At 37.0% G+C, this 23,904-nt stretch overlaps 2 protein-coding genes across 4 annotated transcripts; one reads left to right on the plus strand and one right to left on the minus strand.

Annotated features, from left to right (window-relative positions):
- Positions 1-974: 974 nt before the first annotated feature.
- Positions 975-12,559, minus strand: clcn6 (chloride channel 6). 2 transcript variants are annotated; one of them, XM_077729264.1, is made up of 23 exons: positions 12,238-12,559; positions 11,772-11,828; positions 11,640-11,691; positions 10,569-10,634; positions 10,407-10,473; positions 9,651-9,757; positions 9,387-9,513; positions 8,058-8,125; positions 7,824-7,882; positions 7,463-7,595; positions 6,589-6,702; positions 6,107-6,273; positions 5,905-6,016; positions 4,925-5,054; positions 4,705-4,858; positions 3,626-3,782; positions 3,445-3,551; positions 2,429-2,615; positions 1,954-2,114; positions 1,708-1,864; positions 1,521-1,628; positions 1,310-1,435; positions 975-1,229 (listed from the first exon to the last, which is right to left on the minus strand). In XM_077729264.1, exons 2-23 carry the CDS (start codon positions 11,804-11,806, stop codon positions 1,149-1,151), a joined length of 2,475 nt encoding a protein of 824 aa, XP_077585390.1. In that variant the 5' UTR covers positions 11,807-11,828; positions 12,238-12,559; the 3' UTR covers positions 975-1,148. The 2 variants fall into 2 exon arrangements, with proteins under 2 accessions (XP_077585390.1, XP_077585380.1); XM_077729254.1 differs by having other exon boundaries at positions 11,626-11,691.
- Positions 12,560-13,316: 757 nt separating this feature from the next.
- On the plus strand, positions 13,317-23,859 carry mthfr (methylenetetrahydrofolate reductase (NAD(P)H)). Of its 2 annotated transcripts, none has more exons than XM_077712534.1 (12): positions 13,317-13,406; positions 16,635-16,893; positions 17,020-17,258; positions 17,736-17,846; positions 17,944-18,137; positions 19,293-19,543; positions 19,618-19,752; positions 19,816-19,996; positions 21,025-21,207; positions 22,516-22,617; positions 22,693-22,812; positions 23,104-23,859. In XM_077712534.1, the coding sequence occupies exons 2-12, from the start codon at positions 16,649-16,651 to the stop codon at positions 23,320-23,322; spliced, it is 1,980 nt and encodes a 659-aa protein (XP_077568660.1). In that variant the 5' UTR covers positions 13,317-13,406; positions 16,635-16,648; the 3' UTR covers positions 23,323-23,859. The 2 variants fall into 2 exon arrangements, with proteins under 2 accessions (XP_077568660.1, XP_077568671.1); XM_077712545.1 differs by lacking the exon at positions 13,317-13,406 and adding an exon at positions 13,621-13,826.
- The last annotated feature ends 45 nt before the right edge of the window (positions 23,860-23,904 follow it).

Raw genomic sequence — 23,904 nt, forward strand, 5'->3', positions numbered from 1 at the left:
TGGCCATGAAATGAACACATCAATTGGACATGGTTCTTTCAAAAAATGCTTTTAGTGTCTAGCACATGTTCAAAATATACCTTTCATTATCCATGGTTTTCAGCACACAGTCTATTAAATCAAAGTAATGCCTCTCGTCATAACAGTGTTTTTCAATAGTGGAACGTGTGATCTGAAGCGTAGCGACTATGCACTTTCTGCCGTTATGCGTTTGTCTGTGGGCCAGCTGACTTTCACTTCTTCGAGAAAATTGTGTGTTGAAATATACATGTATTGATTTTAAAAAGGTCAGGTCTGTATTTGTATTTCTAGTATTTAAGCAGATACATACAATTTCTGGAGACCTTCCTGCTGAATTTGGTGCTATTCAGGGTCACTTCCTACTGTTTTTGAGTCATTTCATACCATTTGGGGTGACCTCTTGTTCATTTTGGGGCACTTCCAGGTCACTTTTATTGATTTTGTGCATTTCTGGTTCACCTTCATTCCTAGTCACATCATGATGGTTTTGGGTCTTTTCAACAACAATATATAGATTAACTTGCAAGTCCACCAATGTGGGGATGTGCCAGCATTTTTTTGTTTAAAAATATATATTTTGGGGCAAAACCTTTTTGGGAGGCTTCCAAAAGGTTCTGTGCATGTGACATAGTGTCACATTAAAAGCTCTTTAGCAACCCCTTCCCCACAAAAGGCCTCCTATCGTGTTCAGATGGGAAGAAACGGCTTGATCTCAGGCAAAGTACAGTATTCCCTCAAATCTGGAAGGTAATGCAGATTGGACAAGTGACCGGTCTTTTGATCCCTTTTGGTCGCCGGTCAAATGTACTTAGATGTTAAACTCTCTCTCATGAATATAATTTTGAGAGCTGGTTTCAACAATAAACTCTCTGTTACCATTTGACCGGCGACCAAATGTCCGAGCACCACTGGACATAATCCAAAATTCAATTCTAGTAGTCAGGGCTCATCAATTCCATATTTTTAACACATTTAATAATGAAAAGCAGTAAAATAAAACAATTCAAGTGGTTCAAAAACAGATAAAACAGAATTGGGATTTTTTTAAAAAATGGAACAGAATAGATCCACAAAAGTGGAAGGGTCAGTTCAAGATGTGATGCACATAAAAAACAAAACTGATCCTATTAAATAGTGATGTAGTGTTGTCGGAGTTTGGCCACCAGGAATTCGTGGGTTAAATTATGTCTTGTGATAATGCCAACAATCTGAAACGATCAGAAAATTAACAAGTCAGTGCAAACCAAGCTAGGGTCAACTGCTTCAGTAAGAACAATAAAATACTTACTTCTCCAACAGCATTGACCACTGGTAAATGCCGTAATCCCATTGTTCTAAAAAGGTTAAACACCTGTGAAATGCGGGTGTTCGGGGACACCGTATATGGGCAAGGGTTCATATAAGGAGTGATATCCTGTAAACAGAGGGAACGTTTATTGCACGGTAAAAGCCAAAATATAATTTTAACATGGAAAGACAAATGGCTGAATGGACTGTACCACAATCATTCGGGGACTTAGCTGGGTTAAGTCCAAGTCGTGGATATCGGGGAAACGCGGGTAATCTTCAGTCATCTCGGCATACGTTAATCTGGGCTGCGTTGCACTCTGACAAGAAATATATTAACATTGTACCATTGTAGTCATTGTTTTTAGCCAAATGACATAGTCAGATAGCTTCACTGACCGGCTGATTCTCGGCATAACAAACTCCTCTCATAAGTAGATTGACCAACTGAGAGCGCAAAATGAGCCCATGGAAAGTAAGAGGTCGAAAACGCTCTTCCATTGTCCAGTCCTCGCTGGGAGATTGGTCTGGGCACAGGTTGGGGTAGGGCACATGTCTGAAGATAACGAAAGACAAGAATGATCAATGAGATGAATTATCCTCATTTTTTGGGGGAGTAAACCATGACATTTCTTTCTGTCACACCTCCGCTCCAACATCTGCTGCAGGAGATCCTCGCCTTCCTCGGCTGGCTCCACGGCGGCACGTTGCTCGTCGCAGACGTTCCTCAGTTCGCTGGACGGGTACGACTTCATGGATTGGCAGCGTCGTCTTTGCTCGCTCGCACGTGATACAACACTGGATTTCTACATGGCAGATGAATGAAACCATTTGGTCATAGATATCGCACACAATGGCAATAACACGTTAGATATTTAAGAAATATTGACTGCGATCTTTCGCTGCCAGCTGCTACCAGTCAAAACTGGATGCCTAGCACTGTCAATGGCAGTCAATGTATTAATAATAATCGGACATAGGCTTTGTCATCATCATTGACTCGACAAAAGCCTAATTGTCATCATACCCATATCATTACTATTATATTATAGATTATTACCTGTATTAAATAAGTGCTTGAGTAAGAACGAGCAGTTGCTTATATGAAACTGAAAAATACCTTAAAGTGGATGTTGTTGCTGACTAGGATGTTGCCCTTCATAAAGTCCTGCTCATTGGCTCGATTTTCGGTAACTACAGGGAAGGCGTGGTAAATGGTGGTCCGTAGGATGCTGACAAGAGATTGGACCCGGGTGTGGGGGTACACGTAGGTGAGGTTGGGCTCCATTATGTCGCTGGCAGTCAACCTGGGATAGATTGCATGCTTGAATGAATGTTTCTTCCCTTCACTTTTACAGTATTGAACTATAATAATTGTGAAAATATAAAATGTTACTTTCTATATGCATTTACACAGTCAATACAGTTTTTAGGGGGGCTTGGCTGCTGAATGGTTAGGGCGTCAGCCTCACAGTGGGGGACATGGGTTCAAATCCAGGTCGGTCTACCTGTGTGGAGTTTGCATGTTCTCCCTGGGCCTGTGTGGGTGTACTCCGGTTTCCTCCCGCATTCCAAAGAAGTGCATGGTAGGCTGATTGGACACTCTAAATTGCCTCGAGCTATGAGCATGAATGTTTGTTTGTCTCCTTTTGCTCTGCGATTGGCCGGCCACCAATTCCCCGCCTCTAGCCCAAAGTCAGCTGGGATAGCCTCCAGCACCCCCCGCGATCCTAGTGATAAAGTGGTTCAGAAAATAAGATGAGATACATTTTAAATTAATCGAATAAACTGACATCAAAATAGCGTAATCAGGGTTTTAAAATCCTTTTTTCTTTGTAATACAAATAAAAAGTTTGCATTTCGCATATCTACATCTATGAGCACTTTAAACACAAATGGCACAAAATCAATAGGAATTAACTTGATATCAATAGGAACTAACACAGAAATTTCCCATAATATAAATGAAGGGACTGTAGTACCCTAAAACATACCTCGAGTGACCAGAAATCAAGAGGAAGAAACCCTTTACTGAGCACCATAGCAAAACAACCCCGGTGCAATTCCCCCAGAAATTCAATTTTCAGGGACAAATGTAAAATCCCCCCCTTCTCACTTCTTCCTCACTAATCTTACCTGTCCATTTCAACCTCAGTTTCCCACTCCAGAAGTGGTACGCCCCTCAGCTGGATGTGAATGTCATAGATGCCTTTGTTGAACAAATCCCCTGTCCACTTTGCAACCTAGTGAGCAAAATGAAAAACCTCAAAAAAAAGACAAATCATGTCAAATACAATATTAGTAAAGAGCCCAATACCATCAATGTGATCATAATGGGAAGACCATATGTGATTTCATTAGTGGATTCAATCAGGATGACTGTTAGGCTGATGGTCATTCTGACAACGCCTCCCAAGAATGAAGCTGCTCCAATGAGAGCAAAAGTCCCAGCATAGATGTCCATCCCCAGTTTCCTGTCAGATAGAAATACAGTGGTACCTCGACCTACGAGTGCCCCGACATACGAGCAATTTGACATACGAGTAAAGTTTCAGGCAAATATTTATCATGAGATACGAGACAAATTTTGATATAAGTGCATACAGCGGATGCGAGAGACTGCTCATAAGAACAATATGTCTTTACGGGGACTGGGTGGAACCATTCATTTTTGTGTTTTTTCTTCCATTAGTCAATACGAATGGTGGAACGTCTACACTAATACGAGAGGACTGCTACTTCCCAGGCAAGTTGGCAAGTGGTCGTGCGTTATCCTATTGTGAGGCCTTTGTCTGCTTCATTTTGGGAATATTTTGAAGGGAATACAAACGCAAACAACCCTCGGTAGGTTGCATCTAAAAGTCAGGGTGAGGCGGGGCAAATGGAGCCAACCCGGGAGAAGAAAGGTATCAAAATTTAAAACAAATTTTAACTTATTTTCGAGTGTAGCTGCATCGTTATCCAAGTTCATTTAAATGTGTTTATGTTATTTTACAAGCGCGCTATAGTGAAAAAAAGTCCCTCCCCCTCTCTGTTTCTCTCGCTCCCCTCTGCGAGATCCGTCTAATTTGAGTACTATTAACCACATTTTAGTACTATTAAACCTCTAGTTATTTGTTACTTTGTTAATAGATGGCAATTATGAACAAATAAAAATGTTTTTACAATCCAATATCCTGTTTTTGGTGTTTTTTCCAAATGGTTGGACGAATTAATTAGTTTTTAGTTCATTTCTATGGGAAACATTCATTTGAGTTACGAGTAAATCGACATAGTCCCGGAAACGAATTAAGCTCGTATCTCGAGGTACCACTGTATAGCGAGAACCGGTATCCGTGTAGTTTCTCAGTACATATTTTCACGTCTTGTACAATGGGATACCACTTTTAAACTTACACTTTAAGGATGCTGGCCACCAAACGTCCAAACGCGGCCCCGCAGAGCAGTGAGGGGACGAAGAGACCGCTTGGTACTGACACACCATAGGTCCAACAGGCCAGCAGGAAGTAAAGCAGGAAAAACACTGATAGTGTCACAGGGCTGAAGGTACCTGAGTGGTTAGATAAGGGCAAGTTAATAGAACCGTATATTGATATCAAAACGGCAGTATATTGACCATCTTGGTGGAATAACTGGTGGATAGCAGCCTCCTGCGGATTGAAGAACAAGGTGGCCATGTCATTGTATGTCTTGTTGGAGCAGAAGTACTGGCGGATGGTTGAGTTGATATCCTCAGTGAGAGAAAGCTGCAAGCGAAAATTTGACACATTAATCTTCATTCAGTCTGAAGCGTTTCAATACATGTTAAGTATCTGGCTGTCACTGGCAGGGATAGATTAAACAGTTGGTTTATTTATTTAAAATATGTAATAATGTCATTTTTTTCAATAAAAAATAAACATGAATGAGATAACCCAGTTAAGTTGTAATTAGAATGCAAGTTAACGTATTTACTGGGAGTTAAGGTTTTTGCATTAGGTTTTGCCAGTATGATAATACTGGAGGAAATACTGATTCTCTTTTTTTATCCTCTTAATAGAAAATAATATTCTAACATATATTTGTTTTAATGTATTTTACAATTTTTGGGGGCAAAAACTATTAAGGAGAAAATGGTATTGTTTATTTTAGTATATAGTAAAAATATTTGTTTATTTAAAATGTTTTGATTTATCTTGCATATTTAAGTTTTAAAATGTATCTAGATTTTTCAATGAAAATAGTAAAAACTATTTAATACTCTTGTTTTCATTTTTTTCAATTAAATCACACAAATGCTCACTTTTTATTTTTCATATTTGAAAAAAAGTAAATTTCTCCTGACATTTTACATTTTCAAAATGTTATCCATTGAAATGTTCTTAAAAAAAGAACAATCCATTTTTAATTAAAAAAAAATCTCAATTTATTCTTTAAGATTTTAAGTAAGAAAAAAAGGCCTGTAAATATTCTAATTCGGTCTTGATTTTTTGTTTAGGACTACAGAGACCAATTAATTACATTTCATTGTAGTTTCAAAAAATATGATTATTTACTTTTGTGGGCCATAAAAATAAAATATATAAATGAAAAAAAAATGGAATAGCAGATGCTTACTGTGGTGTTGTGCTCTGCTGGTGAGTACAAATCCCTACATTCCCCCAACAACATAGAAGCTCCAAAAACCACCATTGTTGTCACCATGGCAACCAGAAGGCTCTCTATAACTCTGGAACATAAAAAGGCCAATGTTTGTAATGGAAATATTTGACCAAAGAAAAGAGTAAAAAGGCATTGTTTGTCAAAATTAAACTATTACCGGATAAATTTGGCCTTGGGGAGGATGTGTCGCATGCGATACTTGGCGAGGTTCTTGTTCATGCAGTTGAAGAGCGCCCCCAAAAGGCCACCCACTATGCCCATCAACACAAAGAAGGCCAGGTCTACGGCAGTCCACAAGTGGCAGTTTTTGTCTCCATCTGAACACTTTTATTGACAACATTGGATACATTTGAAACTGGATTATCCTCTCGATTCAAGATATAGTACTATTCTAATTGCAATGTATACATTTTAACTACATGACACATTCCTGTTTAACATTACATTGAATTAATTGGCCTCCAATCACGGTACTAGGCATCCAATCTATTTAAAAATGAGTGGCTTTTATGTATAGAAATAACATACAAAAGGATAAGAAAATAAACATTTGGATAATTTTTAATCTCACTAAAAATGATAAGAATCCTTGTAAATATTGACTATACAATCACATACTGAGGAGTGTTTACATTTTACCTTAAATTCGCCAAAGTTGAGTAGCCCAGGCAGCTGGAAGGAGCCCCACTTATTGAAGTTTATCCCCGAACGGAAAAAGTTGAGGGTGAATGTAGCAGACATTGAGCAAAAGAGCTACAACACAAGATTTTGACAAAGATAGCATGTGAGTATTAGACTGTAGTTTTTGTTATTCTTCTAGTTCAAGGGTGTCAACAAACTTGACTGTCTGCAAACCTGGACTCCCATGACTAATAGGCTAATAAAATGAATTGTTGACAGTAAATAAACTTTTTAAGGTGCATTGTCCTAATTCAATTTTTTTACCCTCTTAAAAACAATTGGATAAACTGTACCTATTTTTATTTCCGTAAAAAACTAAATATTATATACAGATGTTTAGATAATTAAAAAAAACACAATAATTGAATGGGTTAATCAGTAAACAATCGGTCATTTTTGGGTATAATGAAATAAACAAGAATTTTAAGAATATTAATTATAAGTTTTGTTAAAAATACTGTGGATATTCAATGTTTTGTTTATGAATAAAAAAAAGGCATAACATTATTTGTTTCTACTCATAAAATTATTTGTTTCTACTCATCTCATTCTGAACCGCTTCATCCTCACTGGAATTGCGAGGGGTGCTGGAGCCTATCCCAGCTGACTTCGGGCCAGAGGCGAGGACATCCTGAATTGGCTGTCAGCCAATTGCAGGGCACAAGGAGACAAACGACCCTTCCCGCTCACTCATTCCTAGGGGCAATTCAGAGTGTCCAATCTGCCTACCACGCATGTCTTTGGAATATAGGAGGAAAGCGGAGTACCCGGAGTAAACCCACGCGCCCTCACGCAAGACTTAGGCAACTCATTGCATATTGCTGGGACCTACCACTTTCCAAGTGAGGGCTTGGTTCCAGAAAGAGGAGCCCTCTTCTAGGCTGAAGAGGGTCCCACCGATGGGAGCACCAAAGGCGGCAGCTACTCCGGCAGCGGCACCAGCAGATACAAAGTCTCGCTTGTCTCTTGATAACAAAAGGCAAGAAAATTACAAATACGCTGTCAAGTACACACCAAAGAATGAAAAACTAACATTAGAAAAAAACAAATCCTAATTAGAACTGATTTGCAGAAAAATTCTAAATGGAAAAAAATGAACTCTTTTTGAGAACCAATACTGTTAAAACTTTTGTAGTAAGTCCACCTTAGAACTTTAAAATCTACAGCATTATAAGATTGAACTGCGATCATACCTGTCACTCCTGAAGATGGGAAAATTGAACTTGATTCTCTTAAATGTGATACTCTGAAACTGAGAAAACAAACATGTCTGACAATGGCAATCAAATCACAATAGCAGACAAGTGGCAAGCAAATGACTTAATAATAGTATAGTTTTCCACAATGAACTTGTGGCATATTACTTTATAATGATTTCCTTTAAGGAAGCTATAGGCAGAAAAGGGAACTGTGTCTATTATTTGTACCTGTGGAAGACCAGCTCCCACGATGGCTCCACTGTGAATCATCGGACCTTCTTTGCCCACAAAAAGACCTGAGTGGACACAAACACTCTGAGATCGTGGATTCCCGACTGTGAGATACACCCTTTATACATTCACTCTACTTTTTCTTCGTACTTTTGCAAAGAAACATAGATTGTAGAATGATATTTTATATATGTAACTCAAATAGTTGCTATGCAAATGAATGACATCTGAATATCCCTAAATGACAAGACTTCTTAAAAGCCACCATGTTTTAACATATTAGGCCACAAATTTATACTGCTGAAGTCAACATACTGTACATTTTGGACTATAAGCCACAGTATTTATTCATAAGCCACACCCAAAGATCACTCTTGTCACAATAATAACATTTCAACATGAAATCAATACTATAAAAATACTCTATACCAGCGGTGGCCAACTCCGGTCCCCAAGAGCCCCTATCCAGTCTGTTTTTCATATTTCCCTCCTATACCACAACTGAATCAAATGATCAACTCACCAGTGAGCTGTCTATAAGCTTGATACCGATCTGGATTATTTGATACTGGTGTGTTGGTGGAGGGAGATATGGAAAACAGACCCGATAGGGGCTCTCGAGGATTGGAGTTGGCCACCAATGCTCTATACAATCATAGCTCTACTTACCCCTACGTTTGTAGAATAGAATAAAAATACTGACGGTTTATTCCATTGTTGTTGTTTCTTTTCGTTAAATTTTGAAGTTACAAAAAAGTTCTGGAACCAATTAATTTTGTATGTAGAGGTATGACCATTTTTATCGTTTTTAATACTACATGTTAAAAAATATGTACACTTCAAATCAGACTATTTACATTTAAGCAATTGTTGCACCTCCACCTTCAAATGGATTGAGGTTTGATTGAACGTTTAACTCTGTCAATGACCGCCAATAACTCAAAAAATAACAATATCTTCCCAACGAATACTAGTAAACATCCAATGCATTTGAACTGTATTCTCATCGTTTGGTGCCAACTCTCCCACTTTGGATGAATTGGGTGTCTTGTGCCAACAAATGCAATCAGTGAGCTAACAAAAATGTATCAAAAATGTGATCTGTTAATAAAAAAAAGTACAGCAAAATCAAATTTACAAAATGACAAGATTTTTTGGTGACACGTTTGTGCCTAAATAACCGAGTATATCAATATTTTTGCAATTCCATATCATATCCCAATCGTTTTCAGTACTGTCGATACTTTACTTATAATTTAATTCACACATAAACTGCAAGATTCAAGAACAGAGGAAAGATGTAGCGGTTTATAGGCAGTACTTTACCTCCCGCTACGCTAAAAACAACTCCAACAGCTTTGCATAGAAAGGTTTGTAGCCGAACGATGCCAGGAATCTTCACTCCATTCAAGTAACTTTTGATTTCGGGAATGCCCGAACCAGCAGCCAAGGGCTGGTTAGAAAAAGAAATGTTCCATTATAATTTAAACTGCATTCTGGCACAAAAAAAACAACTTATAATTGTATATTTGGAAAGCAATTCACAACAAAATTGGTATCAAATTGCAGGAAAATTCTATGCCTTTTTACCTCAATAAGTACTAGCACACTTGCAATCAGGATGAAGGTCATGTTAAAAGCCAGGAGCTCCAGCAGAGACAAAGGAAGGCAGCCTTTTTCACTGCACTCCTCTACAGCTGCAGTGTTCAAATTAAGGTAGAAAAAACTTCAACAATGTGAATTACAAAACGTTCAATGTAGTATTTGTGATGTACTGTAATAGCAACTTCCTGAAGCATGTGAAAACGGTAACATTCAAAATTATGTACATACAGTAATCCCCCTATATCTACATCTACGTATATGTATATCTACATATATGTATATCTATTTCTATTTCTTTATCTATTTCTATTTCTATTTCTATTTCTATTTCTATATCTATATCTATATCTATATCTATATCTATATCTATATCTATATCTATATCTATATCTATATCTATATCTATATCTATATCTATATCTATATCTATATCTATATCTATATCTATATCTATATCTATATCTATATCTATATCTATATCTATATCTATATCTATATCTATATCTATATCTATATCTATATCTATATCTACATCTACATCTACATCTACATCTACATCTATATCTATATCTATATCTATATATCTATATATCTATATCTCTTTTTTTAATAAATAGTAAAAAAAATAGCAGAAGAAGTGAATTCATGATATGTGAAGTCGCGATAATCAAGGGAAGACTGTATATCCAAATTACATGTATAAAAAAAACACACATGAGTTTTTTTTCTTCAAAAGGATACAATAACCAACCAAGGAAAACTTGAGTTTGGTGAAGAAGCGCACAAAGTAATCTACAAACAGGCCAAGCTAAAAACAAAAAAATGAGAGGGAGGATTCAAGCTTCACCAGGTGAATCAAAAGCATTTGTTTAAAACAGGGAGATCGACTCTAGTAGTACAAACCAGTCCGACAGATGCTCCTATTGCAAACACCATCACCCATCGCAGCGCTTCATACTTTTTCGCTTTCTGTTGGAAAAGAAAGACCCAAAACTGACAAGCAGAAATACTGAATATCACATCAATTTTTGTCATCAAAAACCTTCAAAGTTTTTTTTTTTTTCTAAATCAAGAAAGCTGTTAATTGCTTCAGTAGGGGATGACCCAATCACATTTTCTTTTTTAGCATAAAATGAATCTGAGCCACCAGATTATGTGCATTTGTTAATACTTAGTCCCAAAAAACAAATACATGAAAAAAACAATGATTTTTACCTGATTCTGATTACAATAACCATTGATTGACATGATGGGCTTGATTGCGGATATGCCTAGTTTTTAATAGTCAATACAAATTGCATTCTCCAACTTTTGATGCAAATCCCATTTGTATTACCTGTTACATTTTACTTCAGTCGAGAGGTTTCATGATTAGTTGATACTGAAGAGTGTCTGATATTAAAATGTATATTTTGTCCTTATCTAGTTATAACTGCATGAACTTCCTAATTTCCTCAATGGAGCTCTGTCCTGTAGCCAGATGTGTCCTTGAAAAGATAGCAATATTGTAGAAGCTCTATCCTGTAGCCAGATATGTCCTTGAAGAAATTGTACTATTTTAGTTATCTAGGTTTTGTCGGTTCATAACAATACTGTACTGTTTTCGTGGAAAATCTCAACCATAAGCAAAGTTTCGGTACCACCCTCGTGAGAGAATAAAGATCATTGTAAGTTGTCTGTCTATGCACATTTGTGGTTGACAGCCATTGCCTGTAGTTCCCTTGTGCCTGGAATATTATGTAAAACAGCTTTGAAGAAACTGGTCATCGTATCCAGTCTTTATTTGGACAACCAACATCTTCCGAAATTAATCAATCCCATGGAGGAATAGCCCTCTTCCTTCATTATTTGGTGCAAAATATACATTTTAATATGAGACAGACTTGGAGGACACACCTATTATGGGGGGTGGGGTTTGGGGGAGTAGAGTTGTGACTCAAACAACCATAACATTGCTTACCTTATTGTCCATACCTTCCAAAACCTCCGCATAGGGCTCGCTGATACATCGGTCGTAATCCAGACTCTATCAAATGAGAAGGGTTGACTCAACTATCTCATGAAATATAAAGTAAGGTTGAACTCTATGATGGTCTGAGATCTTACCTCATAATCCTTCCTTGGCAGAATCTCATCTTCATCCTGGAATTCTCCAAGAATTGTCTGCAATGACAGACATAAAAAAAAACTTGACCTGACTCATTGCTCAACAATGTTCAGGCAAAAGCATCAATGTGACTGCCTGCCTATTCAGCATCCACCCAAATGATGCTGCAGAATGATTCTTTGAACCGCGATTAGTGCAGTTAGTTTACGGAATCTGTGAGGGAGATATCGCAATTTGGGGAAAATCATTGTACGGCCATATCAATACTTTTATTCAGTGTAATTCTTGGAAATAAGTGATACTTTGAACAATAACAACACATGGGCAGCTGAAAGCTGCAGCCGGGCAACTGAGAGAGCGTCCACAAAGCAGAGCTTTGAGTCAGGTTAAAGCAAAATGATGGAATCTAAATACTCCAACATGCATCTGCACTGAAAGACAATTGCAAAAATTAAAACGTCCTACCAATTCCTCAGGCGTACGCGTCTCCTCTTCACTACAACGCCTGCAGCCAAAACAGTTCCCACAACACGCCATCTTCGTTATTGTGTCATGCTGCGTTCAACGGGTTCCGGATAATGGGAGGAAAAGTGGGAAACGCTAATGCTACAGGGGCTGAATGAGTGCTTGACAAGAGATGATGTAAAAATGTTATTTGTAAAAATTAGAAACTATTTTATATCACGACGGAATTTAATACACAATGGTATTTTACACGAAAGCGAAAAAGGATATTTTTCCTATGACCATTGAACAGTCCTCCAATGTCACGTGAGTCATTGTCCAAAACGCTACAGCTGAGTTGACATGGGGCTAATTTGAGGGGGAGAAGGGACAAAAGTGTCGTTAATAGTAAGACTAAACATTTTAATATAATTCTTGCAAACATATTCTTATTAGATAGCTGAATTCAAATGTCAAATGTCATTTCATTTTTGTATTTAATATACTGTATTCACTTTCTGTTTGCATTTATGTTCCTTAAAATATTTATACGACTTTGTTCAGCGTTAAAAAAAAAAAAAAAATATATATATATATATATATATATATATATATATATATATATATATATATATATATATATATATATATATATATATATATATATATATATATATATATATATATATATATATATATATATATATATATATATATATATATATATATATATATATATATATATATATATATATATATATATATATATATATATATATATATATATATATATATATATATATATATATATATATATATATATATATATATATATATATATATATATATATATATATATATATATATATATATATATATATATATATATATATATATATATATATATATATATATATATATATATATATATATATATATATATATATATATATATATATATTGTATATATTGTATATATTCTCCTTGCCTTGGTTTATAGACAAGAATAAGGATTTTCAACTTTTCATTCCGACTTTTCTATTTGATTCTGCAGTCCTTCTTACGGAGACAATGGCGCCCCCTGGTTGCGCGTTGTGACTTCGAAATCCATCGTGCACATACAACTGGATCCAGAGAAACGTGAAACAAACGGGAACAACAGAAAAAGGGAGTCGAACTGAATCAAAATTGTGAGAACCAATTACTTTAACTTAAACGGCAACTATTCCAATCCTCTGCCGTTAGCGTGTAGTTTTGTTGCGTTTTTGTGCTCAGAATGAACCTAGTGAGCGAAGTGTCACATTGCTAGCTGAGCACCACCTACCGCTAGCGTCTTTGAAATCTTTTAAAATGCGCCTTCTTTTATGAGTATTTTAAACGTGCACGGTTTAATGTACACAGCCGGGTGGGTGATAAAAAAGTTGCCCCCTGTTCTAAAGTATTATTAATACGCTCCGTTACTAAGAAGCTAATTTTGAACGATAGCGCTTTGTACTTGAATAGGCGGAGTTTGCAATGTTTAGAATTGGAACTTTCTTTAATTTTTGCTTTCAATATACTGTTTACATTTTGTTTGCATTTATTTCCCTTAGGATATTTATACGACTCTGGTAAGTAAGGCGTTAAATACTTTGTGTTTGTGTTTATAACCAATTTGTACGTATTTCGAAAACTTGCTGTGAAAAATATTTCAATGAAATATACTAAAAAGTTGAGGGTTTAAAAGAGTTAAAAATGGTAAGGTAATCACCGCTTGATTGTGAATACAAATACTTGTTCTTCTCGGATGGAAAATGCTCACAAATATCCCAACAAACACAAAAAATAATCAATAAATCAGTAATAAGTAATAAATAATAAATACATATAACAACATAAGTAGTAGTCACAACATCAATAAGTAGGGAAATGCAGAAATAACAATAACAAACAAACAGATAAATAATCACTAAATAATCACTAAATAATTATAAATAAATACGTAGTCAACATAATAAATAACTAGTAGTCAACATAGATATTTAGTCAACATTGAATAATAAGTGGTCACATAAATAAGTAGGTACATAGTGGCTAAAGTGGTAGCAATAAGTCTTGATTAGGTGCATAGTTTGAGTTGCGTATGGTGATGGCTCTTGGGAAGAAACTGTCCTTGAGTCGGTTTGTCTTGGCTGTTATTCTCCTGTTGTTAATGGGTGTCTTACTTTCCAGATTTCCTATCTTACCCAACTTCCATTGCGGATACACTTCGAATACTATACATATATATGGGCTGGCAATGAACGACTTCTTACCCGTTTTGTTATTGTGATACAATGCAGGAAAAATATATATCCAAATTAGATTTCCTCTTATTAATTCATGTAGGTTTATGATTATGGAGCAGATGAAACATGTTAATTGCCTTATGGATTTTATCTTATATTTTTAACATCAATCTGGATAAGAGACTAAAGATGGAAATTAACCTTTGGCTATATTATGACATATTTACATCTATATGTTCATTAATAATAGTGTCAATTTCTTAAATAAATTAAACTCAATGTCAATTATTTCATTTACAACAGGGGAGTAAATCATTTTTTTTTTTCTCACTGGCCACTTAGTAATTATGGTTTGTTGTTCTTTTAATGGGTTGCCCGGCAAATCAGTGGTTAGCACGTCATTCTCATAGTGGGGGACCCGGCTTCTCCCTGGGCCTGCATGGGTTTTTTCCGGGTATTCAAAATCACAAATATTAATTAAATAGTGTTATGACATTTTGTTTAATAAATAAATAAAAATCCATATTACTGTGGAGGTCTAAATTCTAATCCCGGGCATCAGTCGATACATTTGTTGTCAATTAAAAAAGAATAGAGAGGGGGCGTGTACATTTTGTTTACGATATAGTTGCTGAAACATTTTGAAAAAAAAACAATCATACAACTTGTATTTTAAGAGCCAATTTGGAGAATAGTACTGACTTTATTTTGAGAGCCAATTTATATAGTGTACCATATATACATTTAGTTGAGAACCACTTGTCCAAATAACAGCTGTGTGTCCACTTGTAGCCCAGAAGGATAGAGACAGATGGCTTTCAAAAAATACATACCTATGACAACTGATCCTTCATGATCAACATAGGTAGTCCATTAGTCCTTGAGTAGGATTTCAAAACAATTTCATCTACTTCATTCAAACAGTTTCTTTTGAAATGTATTTAATTGTCTATTTTAAATGTTGTTTCCACTTCAAGTTGTAATGTAAAGTTTTCCTGAGTTGTCTGTCTGTGGACAATCACAGTCATCCATTTGTTGGTAATCTGCCAACCAGTTCCACATTTTGGCATCTCTTTCCCAAAGATTTAATTAAATGAGAAGACGCTAATGAGCTGTTTTGGCACAAGTTGGGTGAACAATTTATCGGAAGGCTATAACAATAGTTTCCTGTTGCTGACCAACCCTTGGTTCAACCCCTACTATGGAATAAATTATAGGACTCCACACTAGGAATGTAGAAGTCATAAAGTATTTACAACTAATGGTAAAACTTCTTTAACAAGCAATAAGGCCTCTGCAATTTCCCTTAGTCACCTAAGCTTGAGATCATTCTCATCGGAGCGTTAAGGTCAGAGGATATTTCTTGATTGCTTCATTTATACAAAGAAGTCAGCTTTTAAGGGAGCAAATTAGGCTATGTGGCCCTATGCTTTGTGGATGAGCATTGCCATCTTGCAGACAGTGTCGGATATCAAATGAACCAGTCCGTAAACCTGTCTTCTATGTTCACAGTGACTGAGAAAAATACATTTCAGAATTTTGACTGAATTGGCTGATTTAATAAAGTCTGTTAGAACTTTAATGGCATTTTTTTGTTTACAAATTCAAGTGGCCCAGACTTACTTCCACCTCTACTTACGAAATTAATTGGTTCCAGAACTATTTTCGTAAATTGAAAAATGTGTAAGTAGAGGTGTACTTTATATGTAAATTCTTTAATTCTTTCCACTGTCCTCACACAACTACCAACTAAACTGGTCAAAGTGTCCCAATTTTGTATGAATGATGTGAGGAAACACAAAAATGGGAGAAAATGATAAGGAAATGATTTATTATTGTCTTAAAATAAATAAAGCATATGAAAATGTGCCCTGCGCCACTGAAATAGTTCCCTCCGCGGCCGTAATAATGGGATCTGAAACCCAAGTTTGTTCGCGAGGTGGTGGCAAGCGCCTACCATATCTCGAGTCACTCATTTGCATATACATCAAATCGTAACCTGAAATTTTCATAACTAGAGGCATTCATAAGTAGAGGTATGCCTGTATTCCAAATTTACTATGTGGTCAGTTCATTGTTAGAGCATATCTTGTTAGGCTTTCACTGTTAACAGCAAGATGGTCTGTGTCGTGTTGTTCTGTTTTTCTTTAGAGCAATTTCCCATCATGGTGAACCAGGTCCAGCGAGCAGATGGTAGCTGGCAGTCATGCAAGAGTGACTCCAGTGGGGCGGGCACCAGCGGGGAGAGTTCCAAGGAGAGCTCCCGATGTTCCACACCAGTGCTGGACGCAGATCGTGCAGACAGTTTGCAGGACAAAATGAGGAGGCGCATCGAATCGGGGGACCACTGGTTCTCTCTAGAGTTCTTTCCCCCTCGGACGGCCTCAGGTGCGGTCAATCTTATATCCAGGTACGAAATACAATAAACATTTGTTTTGTAGCTATACTATTGTATGGTCACAATAATGCTTGGAGAGGCTGTGGTTGTCATTTCAAATTGGACGCAGTGTCTTTTTTGCCGTTATTCTTTTTTCAGATTCGATCGTATGGGCTCTGGAGGGCCACTCTTCATCGACATTACTTGGCATCCAGCCGGAGATCCAGGTTCAGACAAGGAAACGTCGTCCATGATGATCGCCAGCACTGCGGTCAACTATTGTGGCCTGGAGAGCATCCTCCACCTAACGTGCTGTAACCAGACCAAAGAGAAGATCACTGGCTACCTGGCGAAAGCAAAGCACTTGGGCCTGAAAAACATCATGGCCTTAAGAGGAGGTACACACGTCATTATAATATTGATTTAAATGTGAGCCGTGATTTGTTTTAATTGTCCCAATTGTTACCACTATTGTTGCACCGATTCTACATGCTACCTCACTCTCTTTTTTTGTAGGTGGATTTTTTGATGGTCTTCTATCATTTTAAAGGGACTCACAGTATTTCATAGCACCTTTAATCATTAAATGTCTGCATACTCACTTAAATGTAAAATCATTGCTTTCATGGCTTGGTCAGACACTGTTAAAATCATTGACTGTCATTGACGGCGGTATGTCCAATCCATTTGATCAAAGGTTTATTCCGCCCAATTGTTGAAATTAAATCTCAAGTAGAGTAGGTATTTCACAGCTTCAGCACATTATTTCTTAGTACTCCCCTATAACAATAGTGTAATTTTAGTGTAGTATTAATATCGTTACTGCTATTGGTACAACACAAATTACCACATTTGTTATTGTGATATTCCCACAGACCCACTGGGTGCAGATTGGGAGGATGAGGAAAGTGGTTTCAACTATGCCATTGACCTTGTTAAACACATACGATCCGAGTTCGATGACTACTTTGACATATGTGTAGCAGGTAAGACTTAACTTTCTGCTTAGGTGAATATCCACGGGTCATCCATGAGAATGCATGTGCGCCACAGGTTATCCATGAGAATGCATGTGCGCCACAGGTTATCCCACTGGCCATCCGGAGGCGGAAAGTTATGAGGTAGATGTGCAACACCTAAAGGAGAAGGTGGATGCTGGAGCAAACTTTGTTATCACACAGCTTTTCTTTAGGGCGGAATCCTACCTTAAATTTCTTGAAGACTGTCGGGCAGTTGGGATCACATGTCCCATTCTTCCAGGGATCTTTCCCATTCAGGTAACGCTTAACAATTATAACATCTGACATAGCAGTAAACATGTTTTAAAGGACAGACAACATTTTATTTACATCCCAGTGAAAAGAAATAAATAATTTCGTTTTTCTGGTGTGGAACAGTGTGTATGTGTGTGTATGTAAGTGGCGTCATAAAATTCCTGAGGCCCTTAAGTGGTCATTTTTTACAATAAAATATTTTCAGTATTTTCATCGATCTACAACATTTGCTACTTGCATCCTCTATTACTTGGAGCAACTGTTTTTCGCATGAAGGTTATTTGCATTAGATGTTGTCGTTCCCTTTAAGTCACAGGCGGTGGCTAGATAGCTAGTTACGGGGCACCACATCATTTTGTTTGGTACATGAAAGTAAATGATGTGAATTCATTGATATTCTCACTATAGAAATGAAAGAATACTGATTTTTTTAGTTTTTTTAAGGGATTTGTTTACAGAAAAAATTAAAACTGTGTTTTAACATTTTGTGAGTGTTGTTTTTAAATACAAAAAACAACAAATACAAAATGTAAAGACTTTTTTTAATGGAGACAAAATGTAAATAATTTAAAGTATAAAACTTAAAGGTGAAAAGGAAAATATCTGCTAGTTAGGATTTGGACAAATTTGACGTTAACGTCTCCAAATATGTCTCCACTGTCAAAATTGTGATTGATTTGTTTAAATGAATAATGGATTTGTTATTAAAGGGTGAATTAAATTAAAGACATTGAAATTAATGACTTTATTTTGAAAATTTTAATTATTACTGTTTTGTATTTTTTCAATTATTCTCATTTACATTGGCTTCCATTGGTACATCACTGTCAACATGAAACAGAAAAACATGATTATTCACAGCCAGTCTTCCCAGTCTAAATAAATTGGAAGTCTACGCCAGTGGGAGGCAATTATTCAATTAGTTTTACTAGCTATAGATGGCAAAATAAACGCAGACCACATTCATACTACACTTTGATATTGAATCGGGACCGCAAGATAATGCTCCATGAGCCACAAATAGCAAATAGTTAGAACAGCCCTGCACTGGATGGTTTCGGCAACCATGGCGTCAAGAGTAATATAATAAAACTCATACTGTTTATTTGGAAAATTTCCAAAAGATAGCAATAAAAAATATTGATTGTGTGTCTGCAGGGCTACCAGTCACTGCGTCAGCTTGTCAAGTTGTCCAAACTGGAGGTACCAGAGGAGATCATGAATGTTATTGAGCCAATCAAAGACAATGATGCAGCCATCCGTAATTATGGAATCCAACTTGCAGTGGAGATGTGTAAAGTGTTACTAGAAAGCGGCAAGGTGCCCGGTCTGCACTTCTACACTCTAAATCGAGAGGTCGCCACCATGGAAGTCCTACGACAGCTCGGTCTGTGGATAGAGGACCCCAGGTAGCTCCAGCTTTCTCCCTTTCACATTGGTTGTTGGCACTTTTATCCAAGTAAGAGCTAGTTTTCTCCACTAGACGTCCTCTCCCTTGGGCGGTGAGTGCGAATCCCAAGCGTAAAGTTGAAGATGTGCGACCAATCTTCTGGGCCTCCAGGCCTAAGAGCTACATTTACAGAACCCAGGAATGGGATGAGTTCCCAAATGGCAGATGGTAAGATTTTTAAAAGTAAAAGCTGCTCCAGAAACAGGTTCAAACTCAAACTTCTGTCTCTAGGGGTAACTCCTCCTCTCCAGCTTTTGGTGACTTAAATGATTACTACTTGTTCTACTTGAAGAGCAAGTCATCCAAAGACGCCCTGCTGGAGATGTGGGGAGAGGAGCTAAAGAATGAAGAGAGTGTCTATGAGGTCTTTACCTGCTATATTACAGCTCAGCCAAATCGTGATGGACGCAAGGTATATCGGACATTTGTTGTATTTGCAGTTTTAGTCAAAGTGGCCTAAATTCAGTCCTGTTAAGATGGGTTGTAGTATGTATTTCGCCATCGATGGCAGCTACAGTGGTACTTCCAGATACGAGCTTAATAAGTTCCGAGATTGAGTTTGTATGTCGATTTACTCGTATCTCAAAGGAACGCTTCCCATAGAAATGAACTAAAAACAAATCAACCCCTCTGAAAATACCATAAACAGGATATTGGATTGGAAAAACATTTTTATTTGTTCTAATTCGCCATCTATTAACAGAGTAACAAATAACTAGTGGTTATGATGTTTAATAGTACTAAAATTAGACAGATTTTGCAGAGGGGAGAGAGGGTGGGTGGGTTAGACTTTTTGCATGGCAATGCGCTCTTAACGTAACGTAAACAATTTTAAATGAACTTGAATTATGATACAGACACACTCAAAAATAAATGTAATCTAACTTTACTCTAAACTTAATTCTAATTTTGTTTTACATTTTTATACCTTTCTTCTCCCGGATTGGCTCCAGCTGCAGCTTAAAGGAACCTATCGAGGGTTGTTTGCTTTTGTCTTCCCTTCAAAATATTTCCAAAATGATGCATACAAATGTCATTACAATAGGATAACGCACGACCACTTGCCAACTTGCCCGGAAAGTAGTGCTTCTCTCGTATTATCGAACAAGCTGCACTGACTAACGGGAAAAAAACACACAAAAATGCAACGCTCCGCCCAGTGCTCATGGAGATATTCCACGAGAGAGTTGCGGGGAGAGAGACAGTGCCCATGACGTACTTTTGAGCAGGCTCTTGCGCCCGCTGTATGCTCGTATATCAAAATTTGTCTCGTATCTCAAGATAAATATTTGCTCAAAATTTTACTCGTATCTCAAATTGCTCGTATGTCGAGTTCTAACTGTATTGTTAACATAGCTTTTTTTTAGGTAAATTTTTTGAAGGCCATCACGACCCACATTAGTACTACATTAAAAAGATTGAAACCTTTCTCCTCATCAGGTCATGTGCATGCCATGGAATGACGAGCCTTTGGCACAAGAAACTAACCTACTAAAGGATGAATTGGAGAAAGTGAACAGACGAGGCGTACTTACCATCAACTCCCAGCCTAACATCAATGGCAAACCCTCCACTGACCCAATTGTGGGCTGGGGACCCCCCGGAGGTTACGTCTTTCAAAAGGTATGACCACTTCAAGTTCACATCCTTTGACCGCAGGGGCCAATTGAGATTCATGGGCCAAATACAGTGTGACCCCTTAATCGATATGTGAGGCCTGCGTGTATTTTTCAATGGGTAATTAAAAAAAAACAACTAAATACAATCATAAATAAAGTCATGACTAAAGAACCTGTTATGACTTTATAAATCAAAACATGTGGCCCACTCATGTTTTGCTAAAGGCCATTAATGTATACTTTTTTAATATTCAAAAAAAAGAAAACAAATTGTGATTAAATTTAAGTTAAATTGAATAAATACCTAGTAAAAAATACATTTGTGCCCTATCCAAAACTTGCCCTCGGCAATAAAAATAAACTCACATGATTAATGCTATATTACTTTAATATAATTTAAAAATAATATTATAGGCAGCCGAGTGGTTAGTGATTCAATCCCATGTGGGTCATTACTGCGTGGAATTTGCATGTTCTCCCCAGGCTTGTGTTTTTTTCCCACGGTTCCAACAAGCATGGTAGCCTTGTTGAAAACTCTAAATTTCCCCTAGGTGTAAGTGTGAGCGTGAATGATTGTCCATACCCTTATGCCGTGCGATTGACTGGCCACTGATTCAGGGTGTCCCATGGCTGATGCCCATAGTTAGCTGGTATAGCCTCCAGCACCCCCCACAACCATTGTGAGGATAAATGAAAATGAATGAATGAATAATATTTTAAGGGTATGTATCCTGGCATATCAAATTGCCTACACATATTTTACCATATACAGTGAATTTCTTGTAGTTTTTCACACGCTGAAGGAGGGATTTTGGGCCACTAACTGGTCTTTGAAGGTCAGAATTCAAGCTGATGGACAGGTGTTCAAATACTTATTTGCAGCTGTATGACAGAAATAAACCATTTAAAAAATCATACTTCGCAATTTCTGGATTTTTCTTTTTAGATGATCTCTTTCACATTGGACATGCACCTACTATAAAAATTTCAGACCCTGCCAAGTAGGGGATCTTGCAATATAGCAGGGTGTTCAAATGCTATTGAACTTGCTGTTTATCTAACATTAAGAAAACCTTTTTTTAAATTGGATAGGTTACGCGCAAATAAAAGTGATATAAATAAATAATGTATACTAAAAAAAAAGAACCATACATCAAGCTAATGTTTTATTTGTTTTTGTCAACAAGATAGCTAACGTGAAGTAGTACCTTTTTAGGGAAATCATTGATGTAGCAATTACTCTTTATTTCTACTAACCCCCTCTACATTGAGTTTGGTCTTAAATGTCATTTCAATTATTCCTGTTCAACAGGCTTACTTGGAATTCTTTACATCAAGTGAAAATGTGTCTGCACTCCTCGAAGTACTAAAGAAGTATGAACCCCGTGTTAACTATCACATTGTAAATGTGCACGTAAGTTTGAACAGAAAGTGCAGATTTTCCATCTTTGCCATAGTCAGTGCATAACCACAGTTATTATCCACATAGGGGCATAACCGCACCAACGCTCCGGACATGCAACCTAATGCTGTGACATGGGGGATATTCCCCGGTAGAGAGATTGTTCAGCCCACCATTGTGGACCCAGTCAGCTTCATGTACTGGAAGGTAAAAACTTTGCTTTATGTAAGTCAGGGGTGACCAAGTCCAGTCCTCAAGAGCCCCTATTCAGTCTGTTTTCCATGTCTTCCTCCACCAACACACCTGAATCAAATCATCCTAATCGGTATGACGCTTCTGGACAGCGTGCTGATGAGTTGATCTTTTGATTCAGGTGTGGTAGAGGAGGGAGATATGGAAAACAGACTGCATAGGCATAGAGGCTCTCGACGACCAGACTTAGACACTCCTTATGTATGCTTATCAATTGCTTCTCGGTCAATTTGTTATTTCTATTAGGATGAGGCTTTTGCTTTGTGGATTGAGCAGTGGGCCAAACTGTATGAGGATGAGTCACCTTCGCGGATGATCATTAAATATATCCATGATAACTACTTCCTGGTGAACCTGGTGGACAATGACTTTCCATTGGACAACTGTCTGTGGCAGGTGATTGATGACATGTTTGAACAGCTGGATGCATCTCCACAGGCACTACCCCAAGAATTATTATCATAGGCCTTTGCTCAAGTTTTTATTTACTTATAGAAGAACAAACAAAGCACCCCAAAATATTTTATTATGCTGCTACTTAAAGGATAATGTTTACTTCACAATGTTTTAGTCAGTATTCTATATCTTTTGTACTTTTAGACTTTTAAGATGAAAATGGTGGCCCTGTTGTCGGAGGGGATTAGTCACTTACCTCATTGGCGGTCATTGACCGTGAAAAAATATCCAATCTTTGAATTTGTCAATTGTACGTTGGCCAGTGACAAACTCATTTAAATTCACAGCAGACGGATGACAACGTCACGTGATTGGATCTCTCTAATCGTCAATGGGACTGTACTGTCACTTAAAAAACATTTCGTATCTATATACTTAGGAACGATAGGTGACTGCTTTTACTTGTTTTTATTGAGTTTACTTATTAACTGTCTGTTTTTCAAATGAATTTTAAATAGCAATAGAAAAGTGAGTAAAAATTGATGATAAGGGAAGCTAGAAAACTTATCAGATTGTGCCAACTCTCCAAGTAATGAATAGGTTTTTTGGTGTTAACAGTTAACTTTCATATCAATTTTCTATAGTTATTCT

This window comes from Stigmatopora nigra, chromosome 1, assembly GCF_051989575.1.
Source record: "Stigmatopora nigra isolate UIUO_SnigA chromosome 1, RoL_Snig_1.1, whole genome shotgun sequence".
NCBI classification, from domain to species: Eukaryota; Metazoa; Chordata; class Actinopteri; order Syngnathiformes; family Syngnathidae; genus Stigmatopora; species Stigmatopora nigra.

What these genes read in the sequence shown, in the direction of transcription:
- clcn6 (XM_077729254.1), bottom strand. Translation starts at nt 12,309, where the DNA reads ATGGCGTGTTGTGGGAACTGTTTTGGCTGCAGGCGTTGTAGTGAAGAG. An exon ending in GTGTGCTAGTACTTATTGAG is followed by an intron (nt 9,514 to 9,650) that starts GTAAAAAGGCAT and finishes TTTTCTAACCAG; the next exon opens with CCCTTGGCTGCTGGTTCGGG. An exon ending in GTTATGCCGAGAATCAGCCG is followed by an intron (nt 1,629 to 1,707) that starts GTCAGTGAAGCT and finishes ATTTCTTGTCAG; the next exon opens with AGTGCAACGCAGCCCAGATT.
- mthfr (XM_077712534.1), top strand. Translation starts at nt 16,649, where the DNA reads ATGGTGAACCAGGTCCAGCGAGCAGATGGTAGCTGGCAGTCATGCAAG. An exon ending in CTGTGGATAGAGGACCCCAG is followed by an intron (nt 19,544 to 19,617) that starts GTAGCTCCAGCT and finishes TTTCTCCACTAG; the next exon opens with ACGTCCTCTCCCTTGGGCGG. An exon ending in ATCACATTGTAAATGTGCAC is followed by an intron (nt 22,618 to 22,692) that starts GTAAGTTTGAAC and finishes TTATCCACATAG; the next exon opens with GGGCATAACCGCACCAACGC.